Below are 16,996 nucleotides of genomic sequence, written 5' to 3'. Positions count from 1 at the left end.
GTGGGACTTACTTCTGAGTAAACGTTTGTAGGATTGAGCTGAATGGACCCTCTCACAGGTGATGTGGAATGGGTGTCTTCTATTCCAGGGTTGTCATTATTGGCCAATTGACCTGTCACTCACATTTACAGTGACTTGAGTCCACTGTACAGAAGTGGAAATCAAGCAGCCCAGGTGAGAGTGGACCAGGTGGGCAACCACCATTTGGAATAATTTTGTGCAAGGTTAATTTTTATGGATCAAAAACAAGTTGCTTCTGACTTTGCTGAAGTGCTGGAAAACAGAAGACGTTTCATTTCATCAGTGGGATATTCTAATTCTGATCTGAAGGGTTGCTTGTGCCGGACTTCACCTCTTGATAGAGCAGTAGGTGAGAGGGACACGAAATAATGGCTCCCATGATGGAATGTTCCATTTGTGGTTCCTTAACTTCCTTTTCCTCACTGAACAACCCACATTGCCTGGAAATCTCATCTATACTATACATTGAAAGCCACATCATACCAATTTAAATGGTTGCGGCTTCCCCCAAAGGATTCAGGGAACTGTAGTTTGTTAAGGGTGCTGAGGAAACCCCTATTCCACTCATAGAGCTACAGGGTTCAGAGTTTCCTAGCAAGTGGGGTTCATTGTTAAAAGACTCAGGGAAATGTAGATTTCTGAGGAGAATAGGGGTATCCCAATAACTCTTAGCTTCCTTTACAAACCATAGTTCCCAGTTTCTTTAGGGAGAGCCATGTCTGTTTAATGTGGTATATTACTGTTTAAATATATAGTGCAGATGAGGTCTGACTGTAGGCAATTGCCTGATTTGCACCTAATATTTTTAAAACACAGAGAAACTCAGTGACAAATGCTCTCTTTTGTGAAGAGCTGAGGGATGGGGTGTGTTTGTCTGAATTAAACCTGAAAAACAAAGAGATGCAAAATTGAGGAACTGCTGCTTACAGCAGCTAGTTATGTAACATCAACCATGAAGGGCTAAAAAGAATAATGACTGCTACAAAATCAGGCATCATGAAAATAAAGTAGAATTGCTGAGATAAAATGTGGTGCATACTGGGAGGGTGGATGAACTGAAATTGAAACGGTGTACTTTTAGGCTATGGTTTTCTTGATTAATAGAAGAACTGAAACTTGGTCACCAGTTAATGAAAGTCTTGCCCCATTTGCTAGAAGCCCCCACTCTCTTTAAATATCTAATATTATATATGAGTCAGGCAGTAATAGGTCAATCTGGCATGCTGGTGCTTTTAAACTGTCTTGCTCTTATGACTTAACACTGCAATTAATGGAACTGTTCTGTGGGGTCGTCCCCCCCTTTAATGTAGTGTTGTTCAAAATATTCATACCTCTTCCTTCTGGTTCTAAATATAGGTGACAATACGAATCCCTATTAACAAAAATCTGAAACTTAAGGTTAAATGAGATCAGAATTGTAGTTACAGATATTTAATGTGACCATGCCTTCCGGCAATGCAACATGCACAAAAGTTAAAGTTTCCGTAAACATTTTTGCACCTGCCCACTAAATACTGCAGACCTCCCCTGCACTCATTCTTTGTTAACATTTTCCAGTATTAACATATCCTGTAAAAATAATCCCTCTAATTTTATTTACTTCCTCCCTATTCTTTTCTCAATGCTTCCGGTCGGTGCCAGCGCTTAATGGCGGTCCTACCTCCGAGCTCCGGAGAAGGACTGCTTCGCAAGTTCGGGTCTTACCCGCTACGGCGAGCGGGGGACCCCTAAAATCCCAGGCGCTGAAGCCTGAGAACAAGGAGACTCGGTGGGCACCTTTGCGCCCCCCGGTACCGTGAAAGAGCCTTTTTAAAGGCTACGGATCGACATCGGGAGTGAGCGCGGTGCTGAGAGTCGCCACCCAGCCTGCGAAGTGAAGCCGCGTCGCCATAAGCGGAGAGCGCCGATTCCTTCCTGAAAAGAAAATCTGGACTGAATTCCCGTGAGTAAGAGCTGGAAAATAATCGGGACCCTTTAAATTTTGAAAATTGGACTAAAAATGGGGAGATTTAAATCAAGGAAGTCTGCCTCCCCCCGACTGCATGAAAGTGAAAGCAACGGAACTCTAAACTTGCATCCGTTGAAACCTGCTCTTTGATCAGCTAAACCGGACATTTAGACCTTTGATCTCCCCTCTAGCTAGCAGGGCAGAGGGGAGGTGAATGAGATCAACAACTGCACGATCTATTTGAAGTAAAAAACCTCTGCTGTCTCACCTATTGAAAGTATGAAACGGTCTGCCTTCTTAGGACACTGAACTGACTTTTCCTTGCAAAGTGATACTTTGATACAAAGCTTTCGCAGTGCCTGGCTACAGTATATTATAACAAGAAACAGTATAAATTGGGCAACTGTGGCAACTTGAAGTTATAAGCTTTTAGTAACATTGACTTTGACTGTGTTAATCTCCTTTTTTACATCTTTGGACAGTCTCCTTTGTCTTCGTATTTGGATATTTTGTTCTATGGCCATTTTGATTTGCTCCCTCTAGAGGATAAAGTAAAGTCCGGCACGGCTTAAGACAGTGGAATTTTCCAACGGAGAACAAATCCCGTGGGAATTGACCTTGACATGAGTGGCTCACAAGAAGAAATAGTTACAAGAGCTAAGACCAAGCAACAACAACAACAACAGCTGCAGCAGCAACAGACAAAGAAAAGAGGCTCAATTTCAGGCGCAACAGCCGGATCAGCAGGAACAACAGGACAAGATAAAGGAACGGCCGCCTCTATGGAAGCTGTGACAGATGCTCTGCTCAAGATAAACCAAACTCTGGAGTCTTTGACAAAACAGACTTCAGAGAACACACAAAAATTAACAGAAATATCAGTAAGATTAAACCAGAATACAGAATCTATAAATAAATTGGTGGAGGAAAACGCTACCACGCGCCAAATTGCTGAAGATGCCAAAGCTACTGCTGGAGAGACACAGGAGAAATTAGAGCCGATTGCTAAGAAGGTTTGTGAGCATGATGCAACCTTGGCCTTGTGGGATTTACAGAGAAAAGAGAGAAACTTGAAATTAAGACTGATTCCGGAGAATGAAAGAGACAACCTTGTGGAATATCTGACACGGGAGTTTGTGGATTGTTGGGACCTTGAGGAAGACGAAATTAAAATTACGACAGCCTTCAGATTGGGTAAAAAGCAAGACAGAAAGACCCCGAGAGACTGTTTGATCACACTCAGATCCAAGGAGGAAAGAGACAAAATACTAGGACTACACTTTGAAAAGGCCTTGCAAATCGGAAATTCAGCTGTACAGATCTTTAAAGACATCCCAAAATACATTTTGGATTTAAGAAACTTCTACAAGGATTTGGTTCTTCTGCTAAAGAAAAATTCCATTCGCTTTAGGTGGGAGTTCCCACAAGGACTGTCATTTGACTACAAGGCAAAGAAGGTGAAAATAAAGACAATTCAAGACAAGGACAAATTTCTGGCAAGAAATCAGGAGGACCTGCAGAAGGGGACTGTGGACCCACTTGCAGAACAGAGGAGAGCACTAGAGATTTTGAATCTCTCGACCGGACAAAAACTGCCACCATCAGAAGAAGAGCAACAACTTGGAGCTGTTGGAGGAGTTTAGAAAAATAATAAGATGGCTCTGCAATTCCTTAGTTGGAATTGTAATGGGCTCAATGGGCCTTTGAAGAGAAGACAAGTATTTCACATATTGAACAGAGAACAATTGGACCTGATATGCCTACAAGAAACTCACATAACCAGAGCTCACAGGAGACTACTCACAAATAAAAGGCTAGGACAAGAATTTATTTCATCAGATAAAGTGAAGAAAAGAGGAGTTGTAATATACGTGAAAGAGAAATGGGCCCCAAAAATGATATTCAAGGACGAACAAGGGAGATACCTGGCAGTGGAGATACAAATACAAGGAGAAAAATTCTTAGTGGTCGGAATTTATGCACCAAATGAAGGCAAATCTGACTTCTTTAAGAGACTCCATGAAACCCTGACTGACTATTTGGATTACAATATGATAATCATGGGAGACATGAATGGCGTGGTCTCCACTAATATGGACAAGGCACAAAGACTGACAGTTAGTAAGGAAGGGAGACTCCCTAAGACTTTTTTTGAAATGACAGAAAATATGGACTTGATAGACATATGGAGAACAAGGAACCCTCTGGAGAGAGAGGGAACTTTCTTCTCCCAAGCAATGATGACCTGGACCAGAATCGATCAAATTTGGATCACTAGTGGAATGGCCCCAAAGATTAAGAAAGTGGAAATCTGCCCAAAAACTTGCTCCGACCATAACGCTGTGAAGATGGAGATGAAACTCACAATAACTGGTCAATTTAGATGGAGAATGAATGACACCCTCTTCCGAGATAGGGAGATTCTCACGAAGGCCCAAAAAACCCTAAAAGACTATTTTGAAATAAATCTGAGGACCGACGTGGAGAAAAGAGTGATCTGGGATGCAAGTAAAGCGGTGATGAGAGGATTTTTGATTCAACAAAATTCAATAAAGAGGAAAAAACAAAATGAGAAAAAAGAAAAGATTTTGGAAATGATAAAGGAAGGAGAGAGAAAATTAAGAACAAAACCAAAGTCTCAGGACATTTTAAGAGAGATTAAGTTATATCAAACACAATATATGGAATTGATGAACCAAGAGATTGAATGGAAGATAAAGCAAATGAAGCAAAAGACTTTTGAATCAGCAAATAAATGTGGCAAACTTTTGGCATGGCAATTGAAGAAAAGGCAGAAATTAAATACAGTTACAAGCCTAGAGGTGGACGGAAAGAACATATCTAAACCCAATGAAATTAGAAACTGCTTTCTAAGTTATTTCAAAAAACTTTACACTCAAGGCCCGCAAAATGAAGAAGATATAGACAAATTCCTTGGAAAATATGGATTACAAAACATCTCTCACCAAAGTAAGATGGATTTGAACCAGAGAATCTCAGAACAAGAGATAGAGGCTGCCATTCAGAATATGCAATTGGGCAAATCTCCAGGACCAGATGGACTGACTTCCAGATACTACAAATCGCTGAAGGAATGGTTGACTCAACCATTAAGAGAAGTGTGCAACGAGATCCTTGAGGGAAAAAGGGCACCTGAATCGTGGAAAGAGGCATATATTTCACTCATACCAAAGTCAGAGACTGAAAAGACCCAACTTAAGAACTACCGCCCAATATCATTGCTTAATGTGGATTACAAAATTTTTGCAGACATTTTGGCAAAAAGATTTAAAAGAGTGTTGATGGAGAAGATTCATAAGGACCAAGCAGGCTTTCTCCCTAAAAGACACCTGGCAGATAATGTAAGGAATGTAATAGACACTCTGGAAAAGCTAGAGGTGAACATAAACACTAAAGCAGTACTGATCTTTGTGGATGCGGAGAAAGCCTTTGATAATATTTCTTGGAGTTTTATGAAGAAGAATCTTCATGGGATGGGGGTAGGCCAGGGTTTTGAGAATGGTATGGCTGCAATATATTCTGAACAAAAAGCTAAACTGATCGTAAACAATGTTGTGACTGAGGAACTTAAGATAGAAAAAGGAACACGACAGGGGTGCCCGATTTCCCCATTACTTTTTATTTCAGTTCTGGAGGTGTTGCTGAACATGATAAGAAATGACCAGCAGGTCAAAGGAGTGCAGGTCGGAGCTAAACATTATAAGTTAAGAGCGTTTGCAGATGACTTAGTATTGACTTTGCAAGAGCCAAACACTAGTACGAAAAAGGTTTTAGAAATAATACAACAGTTTGGCCAGGTAGCTGGATTTAAGTTGAATAAGCAAAAAACTAAAGTTTTAGGGAAAAACTTAACAGATATGGAAAAGGAGAAATTTCAAGAGGAGACAGGTTTGACTGTGGTCAAGAAGGTGAAATACCTAGGGGTTTACTTAACATCTAAGAATGTGAATTTGTACAAGGACAATTATGAAAAATGTTGGTCAGAAATTAAAAAAGATCTAGACATATGGTCAAATTTGAAATTGTCAATGTTAGGCCGAATTGCAGTGATGAAAATGAATGTATTGCCTAGAATGCTATTTTTGTTCCAGACCTTGCAGATTCTCGACAAGATGGAGTGTTTTAAGAGGTGGCAGAAAGATATCTCGAAATTTGTCTGGCAGGGCAAAAAGCCCAGAATTAAATTTAAAATATTGACAGATGCTAAAGAAAGAGGGGGATTTGCCCTGCCGGACTTAAAATTGTACTATGAGGCAGCAGCTTTCTGCTGGCTGAAAGAATGGATGCTCCTCGAGAACACGGACATCTTGGATCTGGAAGGTTTCAATAATGCCTTTGGTTGGCATGCATATCTTTGGTACGACAAAGTCAACAGTGCCTTTAAAAACCACATTGTCAGAAAAGCTTTGTTTAATGTTTGGATAAGATATAAAGATCTATTGGAAAATAAAACCCCTAGATGGGTGTCACCAGTGGAGGCTAAAGCAGTGAAAAAACTCAATATGGAGGTCGGATGGCCGAAGTATTGGGAAATTTTAGAACAGGATGGAGATAAGTTCAAACTACAAAGTCATGAGAAACTGAAACATAAAGTACAAAATTGGTTTCAATACCGTCAAATAGTGGAATTTTTCAAACAGGATAGGAAAATCGGTTTCCAGGTGGAAAAATCAAAATCAGAAACTGAATTGTTAGAACCCAACACTAAGAATTTATCTAGAATGTATAACTTGTTGCTGAAATGGAATACACAGGATGAAACAGTTAAATCGGCTATGATCAAGTGGGCACAGGATGTTGGACATAACATTATGTCAGCTGACTGGGAATGGTTATGGAACACCGGTATTAAGTTTACGGCATGTAATGCCTTAAAGGAAAACATCATGAAAATGGTCTATAGGTGGTACATGACCCCAGTCAAGCTGGCAAAAATTTATCATTTGCCCGATAACAAATGTTGGAAGTGTAAAGAGACTGAAGGTACCTTCTATCACCTTTGGTGGACATGCCCGAAGATTAAGGCCTTCTGGGATATGATCTATAATGAAATGAAAAAGGTACTCAAATGTACCTTTTCTAAAAAACCAGAGGCCTTTCTCTTGGGCATTGTCGGCCAATTGGTGACAAAGAAGGATAGAACTTTTTTCATGTACGCTACAACAGCAGCAAGAATACTCATCGCAAAGTATTGGAAGACACAAGATTTACCCACTCTGGAAGAATGGCAGATGAAAGTGATGGACTATATGACACTGGCCAAGATGACAGGCAGAATCCGTGACCAACGAAAAGAGACGGTGGAAGAAGAATGGAGAAAATTTAAAAGTTATCTTAAGGAATACTATAAACTTAATGAATGCTAAAATGTTGTGGTTTCCAGAAACAAGGGGGTACAGGGATATAAGGTTAGAATATAAAAGAGGACTAAGATGACAGAGATTGGAAAGTAACAATTGGGAGTTGCTAGTTGAATTATGGACATTGGGATGCAGAGAGGGGGGGTATGGGGAAGTCCAAGAAAAGAGGTTTATGAAAATAGGTTTGAAACTATACGTGTATGTTTGTCATTTTAAGTGTTTGTTTGTTTTTCTTAAAAATTTTGTAAAACCAATAAAAATTTTATAAAAAAATATATATATATTCTTTTCTCAATGAAAGCCTAACAACGCAATGGGGAACATAACTCCATCTAAGCATACATTTATATGCATGTTAACTCGAACTAAGTTCCACTGATCTGAACAGCATTTGCCCTTCAGTAGTGTGCATGGGATTGCAGCCTAAGCATGTCTACTCAGAAGTAAGCCCTCCAGTCATACCTCTTCTTGCCAACGCTTCATGTTGTGTTTTTTCGGGTTAAGAACGCGGCAAACCCAGAAGTGTTTACTTCCGGGTTTCACTGCATGTGCACACGCAGAAGCGTTCTGCACAGTTCACGCATGTGCAGAAGCGCTCTATCACACTTCGCACGTGCGCAGAAGCACCGCTCTGGTTACAGACTTTTGGGGTGTGAAAGGCACCCCAGAACGGATCGTGTCCACAACCAGAGGTACCACTGTATTAAGGTCAGTGGGACTTGCTCTGAGGTAACCAGGTATAGGACCACAGCCTTAATAGGGTATTTTCCAGTGTAAGCATTCAGACTAAACTATCTGATGTTTTATCGTATTTTTAGTTTGATGTTTTATCGTGATTTTACTACTCTGTTGGGAGCCGTCCAGAGTGGCTAGGGCAACCCAGTCAGATGGACAGTGTACAAATAATAAAATTATTATTATTATTTATTATTATTTGGCATAGAGATTGCAGAAAGGAAAGTGGATGTGTATATACCATATGTTTAAAGCACATTTAAAACATGGGATTTCCCCCCAAAGAATCCTGGGAACAGTATTTTTTAAGGATGCTGGAATTATAGCTCTGTGAGGGTAAACTACTGCTCCTAGAATTCTTTGCGGGAAGTCGTGCTTTAAATTAATGGTGTGTCATAGTTCATCCTCCTGGCCATCAGGGGGCAGTCTACAGCTTCCAGGTGGGAAAGGCAGTGTTCCGATGAATTGCTTTTGAGCTGTAGACTTTGTCCGTTCATGGAATACAGATAAATGAGAACCCATTGGGTAATCTTGGTAATGTGGAAGAGTGGACTCCTTGGTCACAAGGCATTTGAATAAAAGCTATTTAGAGGAGAATCATGCCACCTAATGAGGCACTTAGCATTTTCAAGTGACATTTGAAGCAAAATAAGACCGTTCCGTGCTCAAGACGTCTAACACTGGGAATGACTGATGAAGAAGTATTAATGGAAACTGGAGCTTTGTTCCATCTTAATAAACATGACTTACTATCAGTAATACAGCAGCAACCCATTTTAATGCTACTGGAGACCTTTTGGTGACATAGATGGATTAGGTCTGCATATACTTGCTATCTTGGCATAGGGCTTGGGCTTCTGAGCGTAGTTGCATCAAGTCATTCCTACCCACAAATGACACCGAAGAGTAAGCCTGCTTTTAAGCCGTTTCCTCCTGTGCTTCTGTTACATAGCTTTTCAGGCATTATTTGTTCTTAAGTCGTTCTTAAGTCCTTCCAGTGAATTGGAAGACTGCTCTTAAAAGCTTAAAAATGAAAGAAGAGTCTTCTAAAGAGGATGCCGAAATGGACTTTCAGGCTGAGGTCCTAAATGTCTCTGTGCTACATTGGATACTTTACAAGGTCTCCTACCTCATTCAACCTCATAGCACAAATTGGCATAGCATGTATGGAGTGAAGGCACATTGTTGTGTTCTGGGCTTCGAGCCTGGCTACACATTACACTCACAACATGAGAACAACCACACAGTGTGGGAACGCCCTCTGTTGACCATTTTGAAGGCTTCCTGATGAACAGGCAGAGAAAGGTGGGAGGGATAGGAATTGCACGAACACAGAGTGGACACGAGAGCTGCTGGCTTATCCTCTGCTCCAGGGATGGTCAACATGGTGCCCTGAGAATGTTGTTGGCCTACAACTCCTATAATCCCTCACCATTGCCCGTATTGACTAGGGCTGATGGGAACTGTAGTCCAACAACTTCTGGAGAACACCACATTGGCTATCCCTTCTCCACCCCTTGTTTATCTGACTTCCTCTCTTCTTAATGGAAGATTTTCTCCAGGAGTTAAGAAGGAGTAGAAGAACAGGACATTAGCCACTAAAGAGATCGATAATAAGTAAAGAACAACAAGAGACAGGGTAGACAACCAGTGGCTCTTCCTTTACTGTGCTGTGATTTTTTTTAAAAAAAACTCCTCTAGTTTCCTCTGCCAAATTTTTAGCAGGCAGAGTTCTTACCTTATTCCTGTGTGACTGTGATATGTTTTCACTATTTTTAATTCTGAATTTTATAATGTAACCTGCTTGGGACCACCTGCTGGCGAAGGATGGAAAATAAATTAAATCATCACCACCATCATCATATAATAGTAATAAGCCATCTCCAGGGGTGAGCATATCATTCTGCTAGGTTTTTAACAGAGCTTTCACTGACAATGAAAGGAAATGAGGAAGGCTTGGTTCATATTGATCTCCTTGGGTACATTGGACCTCAAGACATACTAGATTGTGGCTAATACACACATATTTGGCAAAGTTGCCTGAATCTTGCATCTTCTACCACCCTCTGTACTTATATTTTACTTTTTCTTGGCAGATCTCAAGAAGTGGAAGAATAATATCAGAGAAGGAATATCAGCTAAATGCTATGAGGAAGGATCACCATAAGTATATACGGGAATGTTTGGCCCAGGCCATATTCCACAAGGTGCTTGACATGGAAGTAGGTTTACATTATGGCTACTTCTCCTAAAGGCTGTTAAAAAGAAATATTCATAGTGTTATTCCAGAAAGATTACTGAGAAAACTTCCTGGTGTGGCAATAGCATGCAAATTTAACCTTTGGTAGGGAACATGGTAGCTTGAGGAGTCTGCAACACTTTAGGACTTAGCGACCAGCAAATTCTGAACACCCATTTCTCATGACAGTAGAGCGATTAAGGAGCATTTGAGAGTTATTATGGTTTAGTGATGAAATGTATGCAAGAACACAAGGTATATCCACCCCTTTACTCATTGTGACTCTGAACAAGCTGTGAAGAGTCTGTGAAATTCTGTTAAGAAGCAATCTGATTTTTTTCTGACTCTCTAAACCATGCCTTCAAGATTTGCTATCAGTATATAAAGTCCTTAACCGATTGGGACCAGTTTGATTGAAGGATCATCTCATCCTACATGTGCCTATTTGACTGCTTCAGTTTGTGGAGCATACACTGTTGCAAGTGCCACATAATGCTTGTACTGCATCTGTTTGGAGTAAACCATTTAGAGTCACAACCTTTGAACTCCCTGCCTACTGACATTAGGCAGGCATCCTTGCTATGTTGTTTTAGATTCCTGCTTAAAACTTGCTTTGTTTCAACAAGCCGACCTAGGTACATAATTTAGTCTTTGTCTTTAAATGTTGCTGATATCATCTGGGTATTATAAATCATATTGTTTTATTTTTATACAAAACACAAGTATAATACCAACAAGAATACTACCACCAATGATAACCACATCCCAGTGCAGAGTCAAGCTTTTACTTGGGTATTTACTGGCAAATTGTTTTTATGTGTGCCCTGTAGATTTGCTTGTTTGCTTTTGTTTAATTGGTTTAAACATTTTTTTTCTGAATTAAATGCACATGCAAGCAAGCTAAGCAGTGTGTTAGCGACTGTGAGGATAGAATCAGAGGACTAGATCTATTTATCTGGAGTAAATTCCAATAAAATGCCTGCATGAGCAGGTAAATTTTTCCTCCACTAATTTGCAAGTGGCCTGAGAAATATTAAATCATAGCAAAAACACGTTCTCTAATAATTTCATATTGGCAGGGAAGAGGAAGTTAAGGGAGGGAGGAAAGATACACGAATAGCCTGCAATTGGTCAGAACCAGTAAAGTGGCGTGAGCATCTCAGAATGCAAGAGTTCCCTTCAGCCGCTGGGTTCCACGCAGTCATCTCCTGAGAGCAAGGCAGCAGGAGGTCATGTTCCACCTGTGTACTCAAGAACCTATTACAGCCCATCAGATACATGCTCACATCTACCAATACGAACACCCAAGGTCAAGGACAGCCAGCAGTAACAAAGAGGGGCATGGATGTAAGGAGCGAGCCAGGGCAGGGAGGAGCAGATGCTATCTCATTCACACAGAAGGTGGAAATGTGGCTGCAGGTAGGCCCCATTCTGCCTTGGTTCCACTCATGGATTGTTCCTGCCTTCTGTTTTCCCTTTGTGATGCTGATGCCCTTCCATGGTTGATCCTGTGCAATGTTAAGGTGCACTATGTATCTATATATCTATGATGCAGGAGCCCAACCCATAATGCAGATTATTCTACCTGGACTTCAGGTCTTTTGAGTCCTCCTAAGATGCCAGCTTTCATGCTATGCTTCCTTTTGGCACGGCTGCTTTCTCTTGTGTAGAGCGTAAAGCAGCAGTTGAGACCAACTGCCTTGGAATCATGGAATTCTAAGGGAGGCCCCGCCGTCACATACAAACATGGAGATAATTTAGCAGTCGCCTATCGCCTTCCCTCCCCCCCCTGGTCAGCCAAATAACACCGGCAGAAACACCTTGCTCACCCAAGGACCTTTGAAGGGACCTTATGGATCACCCAACACAATGGTTTTGAACAGTTTGCCGGTGGAATTCACAAAGAGAGTTTTGCTGTGGACTTGCATTACCTTCTCTCCAACTCCCCTGCTTGTCAAGACTGGAATCCCCATCAGTGGAAGCGGGATAAGAAAGGAATCGTTTTACTTGGTTTGGAGTACATTAGAAATTTCGCTGTTCCCTTCTCCCTGTTCCCTTTTCTGTGAGAGACCAAGCGTAGGAAAAGGCTCTGTGTGGCCAGGGATAGTTACGGGCAAGGCCTAGGACTGGAAGGGAAATATCAGTGGTCTCTAAACAAGGGGTGTGAAACGCAAAGGGTGGAACAGAGGTCTGATGAGAGTTGTAGTTTAACAACACCGGGGGTGGGGACTACATTAGCTGCCCCATTATGTGTAACAAGACCCCAAAGAACAGAAAAGTGCCATGGGCCTGGCCTGAGGAGTGGGAAGAGAAGCTCAGCAAAGAGAGAAGTGACAGTAGCAGAGGCATGATGTGCCTTGCGGTTTTTGTAAGATTTACCTAGGTGTAGCCCTGTTGGCCACAATGGGGCTTAACTTCTGAATAGTCATGCTCAGTGGTTGTTACTTAAAATCATGTCAAAAATGGCTTCTGAAGAGCACAGGGTCTTTGATTCAGATCAGAACATCTACAGAGTTGTAGGGGTGTGTGTATTAATAATTTGTTCCCAGTTTGGTTGGTCCTCCTATGCCTGTTTTTAGAATTGGGGGTTGGGAGATTCTATTGGCTCAAATAAGAGTTCTAATTCCAATGCATAGGGCAGGTGCAGAGCCCCTGATCCGAGTGAAGACTGAAGTGATGCAGACACTTCAAGTCCCCTCCCCCTCCCAACAGGGTCCCGGTGCAAATCAGGGTCTCACACTTGTAATTCCATGCATGGCAGTATGTTTAGGGCAAAATAAAATGGTCACTCCTCCTCTTCTATGCCAACCATTGCCACCTCTGAAAACATTTATATCAAGGTGGCCCCAAACAGTGCAGCTAATAGGAAAGGTGGTAGTTTTAGCCCAGCAATGTCTGAAGTGTCACATGACATGTGGTTTAAAACTACATTAAAATTGGGAAAGTACTTATTTATTGTAGATGTCGAGCAGAGCGCTGATTATGTCACAGTGAGGCTGAATGCGTATGATCAAACCAGAATGTTGAAATGACGTACTGGTTGCTCTGTGGAGCTTGCAACATGCACCTGGTAATGTGCTTTAAGCAAGTCACACACAGGAACCCCATTCCTGCACACACATACATTCCCCCCATGTTTTGTGAATATGGGTGGAAAACACGTCACAGAGCAGTGGTGAAGATTAGCCTCGAACTTTATTTCTTCCAGTGCATGTGAATAAGATATCTCCCTTTTCTTTTCTTTTTTAAAAAACACCTAACTAGCGTCATCACCAGGGTGAGATAAAAAGAAAATTTGAAACTTCTGCCAGAAGAGACCGTATTCAGAGAGTTAAGGTAAATATTTTTCACTTCTATCTTACAGGAAACCTCAAAAACTTGTTTTGTGAATGCTGTGCATCTCTTTGTCTGTGCTAGGAATAGGATCACTGGTGTGAGAGATAAGAATTCTGTGAAGAAACTTTGTCAGATTCTGTAAGCAGTTACTTCTATGTATATAGCCATGGCATTGATATTTATTTCATCTCTCTAATTCTCTCTCTCTGTTCTTAATGCATAACTGGCTGTGTTCTCTCACAGCTTATTAGACATGATTTGCTTTTGACTAGCAACAATCACATTTGTACGAAAATAAAAACCCATTTACTAATACCTCAAGACTCATTTGCTAGTCTTGGCTCTCTTATGAGGTCTCAAAATACTGGTTTAGTAACTGAGAAACTGCTTTTCACAGATTTCTCCAAACAGCAGGGCAAACAGGAAGCATCTTCCGTTTCTTAACTATACCACTTTCTCAGGCATCTAAATTTTCTAGGTGGAACGATCAAGAAGGGCAGCAGAAGATGGACCTCGCCTGCTTTCCCCACACCCACCCACTGGGCCAAGAAATCGCTTGGGGCGCCGCAGATTTGGCAACAGGGGGCAGTTAGGTCAACTGGTGAGTTGAAGAGGGCCCATAGGCCATGTTTTGTTTGTTACAACCCTGTCCTACATTTAACTTTCAGCTATGCCATCACAGGCCACAGCCTTGATCCAACTGGAATCAAAGTATTAAGACTCCTGAATTTGCGACATTGGGATTTATTTATTTTTACCAGTAACATTTTTTTCTTTGCTTTTGTCTAAAAAACAAAACTCTAGGCCTGATGACCTACTTCAACCCCCCAATTCTCTTTATCTGACCGTTGGGACTCTTCCCATACCACATTGCCTCCCCATCAACAAACACCCTCTCTTCACAGACCAAGTCCATTACTGGCCTGCTTTGCTGCCTCCCTGAGTATTTTTGGCTGGTTGAAATATGTCATTAAATACTGTTACAGTGGTACCTCAGTTTAAGAACAGCCCTGCTTAAGAACGATTCAGTTTACGAACTCCGCAAAACCGGAAGTAGTGTCCCGGTTTGCGAACCTACATCCACACCTTCATTTTATTTGTTTAAAATGCAAGATTTACACAAAACAGCAGTTTTAAAAAGTGTGTCCCTCGGAGACCAGCAAGAATATGAAGTCAATTGCAAGAAAGGTTTCCACTGCCTTTCTTCCCTTTTTCCTTTCTTCCCTCCTATGTCTGCAAGGGCAAATGTTCTTTTTCTTATCAAATACAGTTGTTTTGTGCAAGAGCAGTTCTGCACAAAATAGCTACTTTAAAAATAAAAACACTGCACACCTACCTTGAGCAACAACTACTGGAAAAGGGCAAGCTGCATTCCTTCCTTTGGGCTCATGGAAACCGCATGGAAGTAGGCGGTGGGGGTGTATAGACTGCACCCAGAAAATGTCACCACACATGTGAAAAAGAAGAAGAAGCCCACCCACACAACACACTTCACTGTGTCCACAGTCTGTTAACATGCATTTTTATTTTGGATTTTCTTTCCTTGCTGGATTATCTGTGGATTGGGGAAATCAAAATTTAACACACGGAAAGTACAGCCAACCAACTTGGATGAGGAGGATGTTGTGCGGATGCTGCAAATATAAAACAATAGGGAGTCAAGCATCTTCAGATACTCATTAAACTCCAGAGTGGATTACTCTTCAATCTCTTATAAAAACATCGTTCTTTATTTTGTCTACATGACTTCCCAATAGAATATATGTCTGACTACCATAATTATTACTGACAGAACAGTGAGCAAAGCATCTGGTCTGATCCTGTGACCATTTATGCAGTATGGGATATGATAGTAGTAGCTGTGTTGGACCTCAGCCTATGTACTTTGAAACAAAAGCACCAGGTCACATAGAGTGAGCTGCTCCTAAGCGTCTCCCACTTTCTCATTTATTTAATTTGCCCAGGCTACCTATCCTCGGCCAAGCACCGCGCCAGGGAGCATACAGCAACCAGTCCGACTGCAGCCGCTTCTCAGCTGTGCCACAGATGAACCTGCACCAAAGGCTGCTTCTAGACCAAAGCACCTCATCTATGAGAAAGAACATCAATATGCCAGCGGGGTCAGACTTTGCTCTTTTATACAAGTGCTGCTGTAGAAAGAATGATTATAATTTCACTCATTGTATTCATACTTAACTGATGGCCCAGCACAAGGTTAGCTAACTACGCCCTCCAGAGATTATTGGATTCCAGCTCCCATCTGCCCCAGATATCATAGCTAAGGATGATGGGAGCTGTAGTCCAACAGCAAGTTCTTTGAGGGTTAAGATGTTAACTCTTATGCTGGCAAATGTTCTAGAAGAAATTTCTGCTTCTTTTACTCTTTGGAAATCGAAGTGAAATTATTAGTCTGTGCTGGTACATGCAGTTTTAAAGCTCCCTTTCTCCCCTTTTCAGTTGAGCTGATAGAGGCGAATAATTAGGTATGTGGGGTGAGAATTTGAAGCACAGGTTGCAAGCAGAATCAAGGCAGACCTGGCTGAGCAGGTGCTCTTCTTTGATTCTACCTGTACCCCAAACTCTCTCTACCTGTTCTTCTCTTCCCTAACACACACAAAAACTCAACTGCTAGGACAGCCTTCCTCAAACTCGGCCTTCCAGATGTTTTGAGACTACAATTCCCATCATCCCTGACCACTGGTCCTGCTAGCTAGGGATCATGGGAGTTGTAGGCCAAAAACATCTGGAGGGATAAGTTTGAGGAAGCCTGTGCTAGGATGTCAGTTATCCAGTTCCATGTGCCAGGAAGTGGGTAACTCAAATTCTGCCCCCCCAAAAAAGTTGGTTTTGTAACTTCTCTTAGTACCAACTTAAGCAAAATTAAATTGTTCTTTTCTGATATCTATCATTCCATTTTTTGTGTTATTTTGCATCATTCATTCTGCATTTGCTGATCATTGGGAGGGTCATGGACCTTTGAGAGAGTTGGGTCTCCAGCTGTTTTTGCACTAAAATCCCTGACCACTGGTTCCCTGCTAGCTAGGGATGATGGGAGTTGTAGTCCAAAAACAGCTGGAGACCTAAGTTTAGGAAGCCCTGGGCTAGACCAAAGGTCCATATAGGTCAGCATCTTTCTATCACCAACAGTGAACAGCCAGATTCTTCCCGGAAACACAGCTATTGGTACTGTCACTGCCTCTGAACATGGAGGTTTAATGTAGCTGTCATGGCTAACAGCTATTGATCCACAAGTGTGTCTGATCCTCTTTTTTAAAAACATCTAAGCCAGTAGCCCTCGCCACATCTTTTGGCAGTGAACTCTATTCATCACTTACA

At 41.5% G+C, this 16,996-nt stretch overlaps 1 protein-coding gene and 1 long non-coding RNA gene across 12 annotated transcripts in view; one reads left to right on the top strand and one right to left on the bottom strand.

The window, feature by feature from the left end:
- The window catches only part of ERICH3 (glutamate rich 3), a 66,434-nt gene that overhangs the window by 8,726 nt on the left and 40,712 nt on the right, over window positions 1-16,996 (top strand). For 5 of the 11 annotated variants that reach the window (XM_083510407.1, XM_083510403.1, XM_083510405.1 and 2 more), the window contains exons 3-6: window positions 10,182-10,307; window positions 13,589-13,660; window positions 14,139-14,261; window positions 15,625-15,780. In XM_083510407.1, the coding sequence (XP_083366533.1) occupies window positions 10,182-10,307; window positions 13,589-13,660; window positions 14,139-14,261; window positions 15,625-15,780 (477 nt within the window). Of the gene's footprint in view, window positions 1-40; window positions 175-10,181; window positions 10,308-11,509; window positions 11,744-12,037; window positions 12,387-13,588; window positions 13,661-14,138; window positions 14,262-15,624; window positions 15,781-16,996 lie in introns of those variants that run through there. The other 6 variants (XM_083510406.1, XM_083510402.1, XM_083510401.1 and 3 more) reach the window with 6 other exon arrangements.
- On the bottom strand, window positions 10,576-11,999 carry LOC310710108. Its single transcript, XR_014527805.1, has 2 exons — window positions 11,910-11,999; window positions 10,576-10,831 (listed from the first exon to the last, which is right to left on the bottom strand). It is a non-coding gene; the product is annotated as an uncharacterized lncRNA (long non-coding RNA).

Source organism: Podarcis liolepis (genome assembly GCF_965112155.1).
Source record: "Podarcis liolepis genome assembly, chromosome: 6".
NCBI lineage: Eukaryota > Metazoa > Chordata > Lepidosauria > Squamata > Lacertidae > Podarcis > Podarcis liolepis.
Note: the sequence above shows the minus strand (reverse complement) of the source record. Positions and strands in the feature narration are given on the sequence as shown.